At 38.1% G+C, this 13,332-nt stretch overlaps 2 protein-coding genes across 2 annotated transcripts; one reads left to right on the top strand and one right to left on the bottom strand.

The window, feature by feature from the left end:
- Positions 1–639: 639 nt before the first annotated feature.
- Positions 640–2,503, bottom strand: LOC114404453. Its single transcript, XM_028367394.1, has 4 exons — positions 2,206–2,503; positions 1,987–2,078; positions 1,586–1,862; positions 640–1,010 (listed from the first exon to the last, which is right to left on the bottom strand). Exons 1-4 carry the CDS (start codon positions 2,501–2,503, stop codon positions 640–642), a joined length of 1,038 nt encoding a protein of 345 aa, XP_028223195.1.
- Positions 2,504–10,641: 8,138 nt separating this feature from the next.
- LOC114404452 (uncharacterized protein K02A2.6-like) lies at positions 10,642–11,652 on the top strand. Its single transcript, XM_028367393.1, has one exon. It carries the CDS (start codon positions 10,642–10,644, stop codon positions 11,650–11,652), a length of 1,011 nt encoding a protein of 336 aa, XP_028223194.1.
- Positions 11,653–13,332: the final 1,680 nt, after the last annotated feature.

The following is a 13,332-nucleotide window of genomic DNA, read 5'->3' as shown; positions in this document are numbered from 1 at the left end:
GTTTTCGTAGTTATTTCGGTCGTTATTGAATAATTAATTTTAAAATTACTTTCAGTCGCTAATTTAGTGGCTAAATTTATAGTAAAATACATATATAGTTCGGTCACTAATTCGGTCGCCAGTAAATCATTAATTTCAGAATAGAAATGCATATTCGTTATTTAATTTTTAATTTTTAAATATAAAATTAATTAAAAATGCATTTCGATCACAAATTTGGTCGCTAAATGAAAATATGTTGTATGTTTTCTTTTTCCATTTGTTACATTTTGACCTGCTTAATAATTATCGACTGTAAACATAAATTTTAATTAAATTGTATAATCAAACTTATAAATAAAAGTGGACATTCATAATGAGTAAATATATCTAATAACAAAGTTCTATTTTAAAGATTGATAAAGTGCAAATTCAAAGTTTAATCAAATGCAATGTAAAAGTTTAATAAAGTTCAAATTCATAACTAACGTGACATAATCAAACTAAATAAACAATAACCAAGAGTCAATGATCATTTCCCATGTCATGAGGACGATCAACCTGAGCATCATTAATATGGTGCTCAGTTCCATCTGTTATGGTAGTTGATAGACTAGGAGCTGGCATGATAGACTGAATATGCAAGTGTTGTAGTATACGCTACAGTTGCTCATTTTGTTGACGAATTTGCTCATTTTGTTCTTGCATCTGTTGTCGCATCTCCTGACTTTGGTGGTCATGATTCTCCATCAGCTGCAACATCTTTTCCTCAAGTGTCTTCTCCTTATTTGCCTTTGCCAAAAGCTCAGCATTCAATTTATTAATTGTCTCACACATTTCCTTTATTTGGTCTTCCACAGGAGCAATAGAAGTAGATGGAGCTGATTTTGAACAACTAAACTGTTTGCTCAAAGTACCTAGCCCATACATGTTCCCCTTGTAATTTGGAGCTCCAACAACATTCAGATATATTTCATTATCATTAACAGAAGTAGCAGTGTAAAGGGAATCCTGTGTAGATGTTCCTTCCTCTGTCGAATGTTGTAAGATTTCATATTGACAATGTTGATATTTCTCCTTCAATATAAAGTGAGGTATGAATATAAATTGTTAAATGTGTAGACATATAAGAATTAATATTCAAGAAAATCACCACTAATACAAGAAAAAAATTGACTTTAATCTACTATAGTAGGCTTCAAAGTTATACTAGTCAATCACAAACATTTAACACTAGCTAAAGAAAAACAAATCAAGATGTGTAAATAAGTTCAAGAGATATTAACCAAAGGCAAGAGTTCATTTATAATATCAGTCACTATATATCAAATAAAGTGATAGGATTAGAAAAAAACAACTTACAGCAAATTCGCGGGACTTGTCATTGACCCATTTTCCCGACTTCAATTTCTTAGTTTTCTCCATCCTCCCAAGTAGTTGGTGGTCTTTGAAACTCCTTTGACTACATAAATTTAAAAAGTTAAAACTGTAATACATTTAATTAATTACATTGAATTGAAATCAATGAGGTATACATATATACATATATATATATATATATATATATATATATATATATATATATATATATATAAAGTGAAATTACCAGCTTTCAAAGTGAGTTGCAGTAGATATGGTTCACCATAGTATGCTAAGGCTCCTCTATCAATAGATCGATTCGCCTTGGCAGTAGAGCTCTTGTTTAGGAAATCTGTAGAACCCCAATGTTCATCCAAGGCTGCTCGAACATTGTCTGTTATCCACTTTCCTTTATCTTGACCATTTCTGATCTTGTTCATTGCACTTTTCAAAATGCATGAACCTTTTGTCTCAAAAATAGCTCTAATGGCTCTCTCTTCTTGTGGGTGCCACCTATACTCTTTCTGCATAAAATAGGAAACAAGAAATAATTTAGAAATGATACAAGAAACAATACATTTTAAATTAAACCATAATTCAAGTTACCTTAAACTCTCCAAACTACCTATCGTGAAGGTCAATTGACACCTTCAACCAACTTGCAGCTGGTTCATCAAATTTTTCCGTAATGAGTAATGATATTTGATATGATATTAGAACACTCATATGTTGGTTGAAACCTATGTACAAAGACATTGCCAATACCACATTTAAAAAACATTTTAAGAAAAATTAATAGTTAAATAAAATGCAGTTACTCTCCATTATATGCACAAATGAAAGGCCTCTAATCAATAATATGTTCACAATTTGGATCTGATGGGTACTCAAGTGTAAGAGAATCATCTGGTGCTGAAGGTGAAGCATCTCTAACAGGGGTAATGGGAATTGACTCCCTTACAAAGGTAGGATTTGGTTGGTCTTGAGCTGTAGGAAGTGTGTTTGGAGTCGGTGCAATGACATGAATCATTGACTCTGAGGTTGATACGTGAATGGATGAGGTGGAAGGGTTGGTGGTAATTGGAGCTCCCAAACTAAGACCACGTCTTCTACCACGATTAAATGTTCTACAACCACCACCTCTACCTTTGTCTACCATCTGCATGTTTGATTTTGCTACACATGTAGACACACACACACACACACACACACACACACACACACACACACACACACACACACACACACACACACACACACACACACACACACACACCACACACACACACACACACACACACACACACACACACACACACACACACACACACACACACACACACACACACACACACCACACACACACACACACACACACACACACACACACACACACACACACACACACACACCACACACACACACACACACACACACCACACACACACACACACACACACCACACACACACACACACACACACACACACACCACACACACACACACACACACACACCACACACACACACACACACACACACACACACACACACCACACACACCACACACACACACACACACATATATGATATTAAGAACAAACAAATAAAAAATGAAGTACCACAAACAATACACTTTAGTAAACAAATATATCCAACTTGTTAATGAAAACTTACATAAACAAGTTTTCTACACCAAAATAGACCAGTTATTTTCTCTTTCATATTTACTACAAGAGTAAAAGTAATAATTATTACAAATCATAGTCATACAAATGTAAATATATATATATATATATATACACACACACACACACACACACAATGAACATAAGGCATGCAATATATTTAAAAACAAATACATAAAAAGTGAAGTACCACAAGCAATACACTTTAGTAAACAAATAAATCCAACTTGTTAATGAAAACTCACATAAAAATATTTTCTACACCAAAATAGGTCACTTATCTTCTCTTTCATATTCGCTACAAGAGTAAAAGTAATAATTATTACAAACCACAGTCATACAAATGTAAAAATACACACACATACACATATACACAATGAACATAAGACATGCAATCAACTTTAATGTATGAATTACCTAAGAAGTATCTGTATCATCAAAATCACTCTCAATGTCATTCTCACTTAATATGCATTCATCCTCGTCTGGTTCAATCAAGTCTAGTTATTTGAGTAAATCTGCATCTATCTCTTCTCCACCTCCATCAACATCTGCAAGAGATTCATTAATGACATCAGGGTCAACTTCTAACACTTCTTGAAGTCCTACAAGCTCATCATCTTGGTATGGAGCTGTTAGCCCATATTTTTGATGAGCTAAAAATATGCTCTAAATACGAATTTTGCCAGATTATGTTCGAATCGAAAAGAAAGAAGAATCTATTGAAAGGGATTCACAGGTTCGAGGAAGTATTTACGAAGTATAAGGCTAAGACAAGAAAGAGGGCTTCGAACCATTGGGCGAATCGAGCTGGCATATGGTCGAATCGAAGTCAAGGCAGCAAGATTTCTGGACTTAGCGCAATTTCTGACAAAACTTCACAAAATCAGTTCGACTTCGAGCGATATGGATAACCATTCTAAGGAGCAGTTATGTGCATGCAAGGTGTACGTAGCAGGACACTTGGCATTAGGATAGTGTTCGACCGTTAGGGCAGTTTTATTTTCGAATGTCTATATATAGTAGTTTTTAGTCAGATTTCAAGGTCGCAAATCATTTCTACAAATCCTTATATACTCAAAGTACCCAGCGCAGAGAGAAACGAGTACGCAAGGAAAAATGTATGATTGTGAACCATTTTAAGTTTCTGTAAACTTTACATTTCGAATGCAATGCAATTTACGTTTCACTTTATAATTCCTTCCTTTAAATGGTTCATTCGGTCGAATGAACTCGCTGGTCCTTTAATTTCTGCATTTTACTTTTCTCTTGTCGAGTTACTTCCAGCATTTCGATTCTGTCAAAGAGTTTTACTTTCTGTAAATCTTAAACCAGTGAATGTTTGTTGCAATGATGAACATTAAAGGTTTTTTCATCTAAAGCAAACACACAAATGGCATGCTCCTGAGATTCACTAGTTGATCTCGCAAGCAATTAACTTAGACTAGCGGTTTGTTTACCAAATTCCAGCGTAAACAAATTGGCACGCCCGGTGGGACAGGTCAATTGTGTGTTTTGGCTTTAAAATTATTATTAAAGTTTATTGAGTGCAGTTGGTTTATTGCATTCTTAATTGTTTTGATCTTGTATGCATTTAAGAAGTGGGAAATCTGTTCCACACTTAACAGAATTCAAAAGTCGTACAAGGATGGCTAGACCACCCCCAAGTAATCGAAACAATGACCTTCCAAATATGGAGGGGCAACCAACGCAGACATCTGTCAGTAATGCCAATATAAATTCCGGCATAGGAGCAATTCCTGACCAAACTGTTGGCACGATAAGTTCGACCGCTTCGACGGTTATGAATCAGACAGGGGTAACTTCTCCCATGACCAACATGACGTTGGCAAGTTCGACCACGTCAGCGTCTGCTTTTGCCCCATGGAATAACCCTAGTTTAGGGAATCCCAGTGGAAGTCCCTTTCGACCGCTTCAAAACCCTCTATATGGCATGCCTACATCTTTGATGGCAGGGTTGCAAAACTCTCAACCAAATATAGAGAATCTTAATATGTCCTCTCCATCAGGGTCTGTAGCGGCAATCAAGGTAGGGTAATTCCTCAACATTTAACCAATACATCCGTTTTGTCACTCAGACAACAAATGGATGAAAGTAACCATGATATGGTTAACATGTTAACACAACAAATAGGAACTGTTATTAACCCTTTAATTCAAAATACAAATGACAGTTACCAAATGTTAACAAATCAAATAAGTCGAATTGCTGACTTTTTTGGGGCACCACCCATACAGCAACCACCAATTCGACAGATCCAAATACAGGCGCCTGTCCAAGAGATACAGATGCCTAACAACCCAGGGATACAAATGGCTCAAGCACCACAACCATTGGCACGCATAGAGCCACCAGCCCAACAGGTCGAACCAAACCCTGGTATAGTGTTGGTAAATAGAAACCAAAATGCTGATGAAGTAATAGGGAATGTTCAACAAAACCGTTTCGATAGGCAGAATAACCTGGCCCAAATGGTCGAAACAATTCTAGTACAGAATGGTTTGAATTTGGGCTTACACAGGCCCAATTTTGTGTCCCCATTATCTGAATATGTGTTACAGACAGAATTACCAAGGGGTGTGAAAATCCCTAAGTTTACTAAGTTTGCAGGAGAGACAAATGAGTCTACTGTCGAACACGTTGCTAGATATTTGGTCGAGGCAGGGGACTTGGCTAATAATGAAAATTTAAGAATGAGATATTTCCCTAATTCCTTAACTAAAAATGCTTTCACATGGTTTACAACCCTTTCTCCTCATTCCATACATAATTGGAACCAATTGGAGAGGATTTTCCATGAGCAATTCTATATGGGACAGTCTAAGATAAGCCTTAAAGAGTTAGCCAGCGTTCGACGTAAGGCACCTGAATCAATTGATGATTATTTGAACAGATGCAGACTCTTAAAGGCAAGGTGTTTCACCCAAGTCCCTGAACATGAATTAGTCGAAATGGCTGCTGGTGGCCTAGACTATTCGATTAGAAAGAAATTAGATACCCAGTATTTAAGGGATATGGCTCAATTGGCTGATAGAGTTCGACAACTCGAACGATTGAAGGCTGAAAAGGCTAGAAATTCTAAGTTCCACAAGAAGGAAAAGTTGCATATGTCGAAACCAATGACAGTGACCAGGAGTTCGATATTATTTACGAAGATATCGAAGACAATGAGGTTGATTTAGCAGAATTAAAACCTGGACCTCCTTATGTTTGTAAACTTCTTAGACCTTCCAATGGAAAAAACCCTGTTGAACCTAAAAATGATAAATTTGTGTCTAAAACTTATACATTTGACATAACTAAATGTGATGAAATATTTGATTTATTAGTCACAGATGGCCAAATTGTTGTTCCAAAGGGCTTGAAAGTACCCCCAATCGAACAACAGAAGAAAAGGGGTTATTGTAAATTTCATAATTCCTTGGCCACAAAACCTCACGTTGTGTTCTTTTCAGGGATTTGGTTCAAAAGGCTCTCAACGAAGGGAGGCTCAAATTTGGTGAGAAACCAAAGGTTGCCCAGGCAAATGCTGAAACATCCAAAGCTGCTGAAACTCTCTATGCAGAACCACAAGAAATAATGATGGTCGAAGCAATGGAGTTGTCTCAGGTGCAAGTGCAGGGCATATCTGAAGAGGATTACAACGAACAAATGAAGGCTGTGTATCCTCATGCTGAGGAAGATTTAATTGATTTCTTGAACAGATGCAAACTCGAAAGCAAGAGTGTGATGCTCTGTCCTCGCTGCAGTGCAGTATGTGATAGGGAGGCTACTGAGGGCCTCAGAAAATACCAAGTTGTTAACAAGGGGGCAAAGCAGAACCAACGTTTCGATAAAGGCAAAAGGGTTATGGTGCAGTCGAACAGTGATCAGAAATCTGGTCGAAGGAATACTTTCGCTCCTCCTGTTCAGTTCCGGTCGAAAAATGGATGCATCAGGGACTTATAAGGTTCAACAAAGGGGCCATGGAAGTAGGCGGTTCGAGTGGAACGAAGCAAATTGGCCCACAGGAGGCTAATAGGTACTCTTATAGGAACAATTACAGAGGAAAGAATCCTATGACGAGGACCCAATGGCGTAGGTTTCAGCGTCAGAAGAAATTGGCCCAACAGAATCTGCAAACGGGCCAGTATAAAGAAGTATCTAGGAGGCCAGTAAAAGAGAGACTTCTGCCTCCAGTGGATGAAGATAAGATGGAGGATGAGGATCTACTGGATTCTGAACCAGACTTTGATGTCATTTGTGTGGTATCTATCTTGCCATCTGAATATGATGTCCAGTCTGAAGTTACTGAGATCGAAAGTGAGTTCGATCATTTTGATATGGCTGACCCAAAGCCAGTATGTTACTATGTTATGAACAATGGCTGTGTGGAAGAACAATTAGCTTATTTCGAAAGGCCAGATTTTCAGATGAAAAGTCATCTCAAACCTCTTTTCATCATAGCAAAAGTTGAGAATATTGGTATCAACAAAGTGCTCATAGATGGAGGAGCGGCTGTTAACTTAATGCCTCGATCTATGCTCCACAAGATCGGGAAACATGACACTGATCTATCTGCCCACAACATTGTGCTTTCGAATTATGAGGGTAAAACTGGCTATTCTTTGGGAGCCATTCAAGTAGATGTTGCTGTAGGCAGTATAGTTCGACCAACTCTATTCCTGGTGATACAGTCTAAGGCTAATTTAACTTGCTATTAGGAAGGGAATGGATTCATGGAGTTGGGGCTGTGCCATCTACCCTCCACCAGAAACTCATTATCTGGAGGGAGGATGGGATTGTTGAAAATATAGAGGCAGATCAAAGCTTCTATAAGTCAGAGGTTGATAATGTTACTGCACAAACTTTTGACAAAAATTTGGCTAACATAGCACCTTGTGGTGACAAGGAGGCTGTTGTCGAATCAAGTGACAATGTTATCCACTCTGTCAAACTCCATCCTACCTATGGGTTTATATGGGAGAGGGAGGAAGTTGATGTTGTTCCCTCTGAAGATGGAGTCATTCCACCAACTGGGTGGAATATATATGAAGATTAATATGACTGAGGCCACTGCATGGGCCAGAATTACGGCTTATATGGCCGAAAATAGACTAAATACGGCTTTTGAGGCTGAATCTCAACAAAATATGGCAGTTGAAGCCAAGATCGAAGATCATGAAAACAAAGAAACAAAGGATCGAAGACTGGATTGCATTTATGATGATGAGCCGCTAGGTTTTGAGAAAAATCCCATAAGTGAGGTGCCAAAGATGCAGGCTCAAGATCCTTTGGAGGAGATCGACATTGGAGATGGCTCGATAAAAAGGCCAACCTATATCAGTGCCAATATCACCTCAAGTCTAAAAGAAAAGCTGGTGCCTCTTCTTAGAGAATTCAAAGACTGTTTTGCTTGGATTACCACGAAATGCCTGGGTTAAGCAGAGAAATGGTCGAAATGAATTACCGATTAAGGAGGGAAAAAGACCAGTAAAACAACTACCAAGAAGATTCGCACCAGAAATCATGTCCAAGATTAAGGAAGAGATCGAAAGGCTGCTGAGGTGTAAATTCATCAGATCTGCCAGGTATGTCGAATGGTTAGCAAATATAGTCCTGTTATTAAAAAGAATGGAACTCTTAGAGTATGCATAGATTTTAGGGATTTAAATAATGCTACACCTAAAGATGAATACGCTATGCCAGTAGCGGAATTGTGTAGATTCAGCAGCTGGCTTCGAATTTTTAAGCATGTTAGATGGTTATTCTGGTTATAACCAAATATTTATTGCTGAAAGTGATGTGTCAAAAACAGCATTTCGATGCCCTGGTGCTTTAGGCACTTATGAATGGGTGGTTTATGCCCTTTGGGTTGAAAAATGCTGGGGCCACTTATCAAAGGGCCATGAATTCCATGTTTCATGATTTTATTGACACATTTATGCAAGTTTATATTGATGATATAATCATCAAATGAAGATAGCCATTTGGATTACCTTAGGCAATCTTTCGAACGAATGAGGAAACATGGATTAAAATGAATCCATTAAAATGTGCTTTTTGTGTGCGTGCAGGAGATTTCCTTGGTTTTGTGGTGCATAAAAAGGCATTGAGATAAATCAAAATAAGACAAAGGCTATTCTTGAGACGAAGCCTCCTTCGACCAAAAAACAGCTTCAGTCTTTGCTAGGAAAAATCAACTTCTTGAGGCGATTCATTTCGAATCTAAGTGGCAAAGCTCAAATTTTTTCGCCATTACTTCGACTCAAGAAAGATGAACCATTCAATGGAATGAAGAGCATCAAAAGGCTTTCGATGAAATTAAAGAATATTGATCAAGCCTCCTGTGTTAATGCCTCCTAGTCGAAACAAGCTATGAAGTTGTATATTGCTGCGTCTGACAAGACCATTGGTAGCATGTTGGCTCAGGAAGATGATGATGGCGTAGACATGCAATTTATTATCTTAGTCGTGTATAAATAATGCAGAAACTAGATATACTGCCATAGAAAAACTTTGTCTTTGTCTGTATTTCTCTTGTGCAAAACTTAAGCATATATAAAGCCTGTTGATGTTTATGTGTATTCTCATTATGATATTATTAAGCACATGTTGTCAAAACCTATTTACATAGTAGAATTGGAAAATGGGCTTTAGCATTAACAGAATATTCTTTAACGTACAAGCCTTTGAAATCTGTTAAGGGTCAAATTGTGGCTGATTTTATTGTAGATCACTCAGTGATCGAATGCCGCAAGACTATGTCGATACAGAGCCTTGGATTTTGTATTTCGATGGTTCGAAACACAAACATGGAACTGGAATTGGAGTTTTAATAATATCCCCCAATAAAGTTCCAACTAAGTTCAAATATAAAATCAAAGGGCTTTGTTCTAATAATGAGGCTGAGTATGAAGCTCTAATTACAGGCCTTGAAATTTTAATTAGCCTGGGGGCAAGAAATGTTAACATAAGGGGTGATTCAGAATTAGTATTGAAGCAATTAACACAAGAATACAAATGTGTTAATGAACACTTAGCAAAATATTTTGTTATGGCGAGTTCTCTTCTGAATCATTTCGATTACATTAACATTGAGCATATACCTCGACAAGAAAACCAAGAAGCAAATGATTTAGCCCAAATAGCTTCAGGGTACAAAATGTCGAAGGAAAAATTAACTCAGTTGATCGAAATAAAAGATAAACTGGTGATACCAGAGCCATTAAGTACTAAATTGCCAATGCCAAAACTTGTGGGGGCAATTACACCACAAAATAATGAAGATGAAAGCATGGATGATCTCCAGGGAAAAATTCAAATTTTGGCCATTGACAATATGTTAGATAATGATTGGAGAAAGTCCATTGTTGAATATTTGGAAAATCCAATGGGTAATGTGGCTCGAAAGATCAAATATAGGGCTTTAAATTACGTGATTGTGGGAAATGATTTGTTTAAAAAGACTGCAGAATGAGTGTTGTTGAAATGTCTAAGTGAATCAGAAGCATACTTGGCAGTTTCCCATGTTCACAGTGGGGCTTGTGGATCACATCAAGCAGGCCATAAAATGAAATGGCTTTTATTTCGACAAGGTTTGTATTGGCCTTCGATGTTGAAAGACTGCATAGAATTTGCTAAAGGCTGTCAGGAATGCCAAAAGCATGCAGGAATACAGCATGTACCTGCTAGTGAGTTACACTCCATAATCAAACCTTGGCCTTTCAGAGGATGGGCTTTGGACCTAATTGGTGAAATCAAACCTGCTTCTTCTAAGAACCAGCGTTATATTATAGTTGGTATCGATTACTTTACAAAATGGATCGAAGCAGTCCCTTTGCCAAATGTTGATCAGAAAGCAGTAATTAGTTTCATTCAAAATCATATTATTTATTGGTATGGTATTCCTGAAACAATTACCACTGATCAAGGTTCAGTTTTTACTGGACGGAAAATGCAAGAATTTGCCAAAGAAACTGGCTTTCGATTATTAACCTCAACACCATATTACGCGCAAGCAAATGGTCAGGTCGAAGCAGCCAATAAGATTGTAATTAACTTGATTAAAAAACACATTGCCCAAAAGCCAAGAAATTGGAATAAAACGTTAGATCAAGTTCTATGGGCATGTAGAAATTCTCCTAAGGAATCAACTAATACTACCCCATTTCGACTGACTTATGGGCATGATGCTGTACTTCCGGTCGAAATACATTTGCAATCAGCCAGGGTACAAAAACAAATGGACATTCCAATCGACCATTATTGGAAAATGATGTCAGATGAGTTGGTTGATTTAGATGAGGAGAGATTAAGAGCATTAGAAGTTTTGACTAAACAAAAAGAAAGAGTTGCTAAAGCTTATAATAAGAAAGTGAAGTCAAAAACTTTTAATGTTGGAGATTTAGTTTGGAAGATTATCCTGCCCATAGATAGTAAGGATCGAGCCTTGGGCAAATGGTCCCCAAATTGGGAAGGACCGTATAAAATAATTCAGATCTATTCGAATGGTGCTTATGAGTTAGAGGAGCTAACCACTCAGAAACGTACTTTGAGCATAAATGGTAAGTATTTGAAAAAATATAAACCAACACTGCTTGTAGTTAAAATAAGCATAGAATAAGAGAAATACGGGAAACATAAAAATGGCGATAACAGTAAATTGCCACGAAAGGGCATGTGTCAATATTACATCGAAAAGTAGAATCGAAATACAGAATTCGAAATAAAGAAATTATAAGTTCTACTAATGCATGACCAAGTCCTCATATAGTTTCTTCAAGGTGGCCATCTCTTTAGTTAAGACCTGGTCAGCACTCTCCATAACTCTCGCCTCATCTGCTACAGCTTGAGATGCGCTAAAGGCCTTCAGGCCTTCCCTCCCTTTTTCAGCAACCAGTTTCTGAATCGAGTTAGCGGCCTTCTCCTGGAGTTCTTTGCGTTTGGCCTGCTCTGTCACAATTTTTTGCTTTAGATCATCGACCTGAGACAGCAAATCCGTAATAGTTGCTTCCCAGGAGGAGATGTTATCATCGCAGGCTTTGATCTCAGAAGATCCTTCTTTCGCCTCTTTGGTAAGACGTTCGACTTCATGTTGAGCAGCTCGGGCTTTCTCGAGCAGAAGGATATGTGCCTGTTTCTGGGCATCTAGTCTGGCGCCATTTTCGCGTTTTTTCTGCACAGTACTTGCAAATTGATCGATAATGGACTCGATTTGGATAACTTTGCCTAGAATCTCATCAGAGGTAAGGGGGTTGTGCAATTTCTTCAAAAAGTTCAGGTGCCCAAAAGCAGCAGAGGGGTTCTCTTCAATGGATTTAAGTACGTCTTCCCGTGCGTATTCCATTGATAACTTCAGGAGCAGGCAATCTTGGCGCACTGAAGAGTTTATTTCGGCATCAGATGAGGACGAAGCACCAGGAATCTTTTCACTTGAGGTGTTGGCTTGACTTGTGTTTAGCAGGAGTCGAAGGGCTGCAGCAGGGTCTTCGTCTTGCATTTGAATGAATGTATCTTCTGCGATCCCTATGCTAGCGGAAAGCTTAGATGTCGAAGACGCCGGGTAAATGTCCGAACCACCAGCTTCAGCCTCTTCTATGCCCTCTTCATCGAAAAAGTTTTCTTCGGATGAACTTTTCTGACTCGATCCATGAGGACTGCTGGATCCAATGCCTTGACCTTCACCCTGTTCCTCAACATTCACTGCATCCGTTTCAGGAGCGGGAGATGTTCGAGCATGTGAGGGTATTTCTTCTACAGAAACATTTTGTTGTACCTGATTCGAGTTATCATGGAAAAAGGTTAACAAATAGTTTCGTATAAGCTATGATTTAAAACACATTAAGAGGATGATACCTCGACGGCAGGTTGTTCTTGTGGTGAGACCGGTTGATCGACAGGGTTGCCCATCTCAGCAACAGAAGGAGTAGCCTCTACTTCAGTGCCGTCAATATCGGTCGAAGGTGGTTGGACGTCAACAGGTTGATTGTCACCTTGTTCTTTTGAAGGCTTGGTCTTTTTCTTTTTCTTCTTGATTGGCTCACCACCCTTAACAGCCACAGAAGGTTCAGGCTCGACCTGCTTCACTTTCTTTTTCTTAGGCATTTGAGCCTGGGAATTGCCTGCCTCTGTTTGTTCAGCAGACTTGGTCGAAGTCGCAGGTAACTTTCTTTTTCTTATAAGAGGTCTTTCCTCTTCTTCCTGCATTACGAGGGTAAAGAATTGTCAGAATATAGACTTGAAAGAAAGCTATGATATTGACATTAGAAATAAAACTTGCATCTTTCTCTTCGTCTAATTCGAC

This window comes from Glycine soja, unplaced genomic scaffold, assembly GCF_004193775.1.
Source record: "Glycine soja cultivar W05 unplaced genomic scaffold, ASM419377v2 tig00103951_1_pilon_653842_670486, whole genome shotgun sequence".
In the NCBI taxonomy this organism is placed as follows: domain Eukaryota; kingdom Viridiplantae; phylum Streptophyta; class Magnoliopsida; order Fabales; family Fabaceae; genus Glycine; species Glycine soja.
The sequence above is the reverse complement of the archived record's forward strand: the minus strand, read 5'-3'. Positions and strand labels throughout refer to the sequence as shown.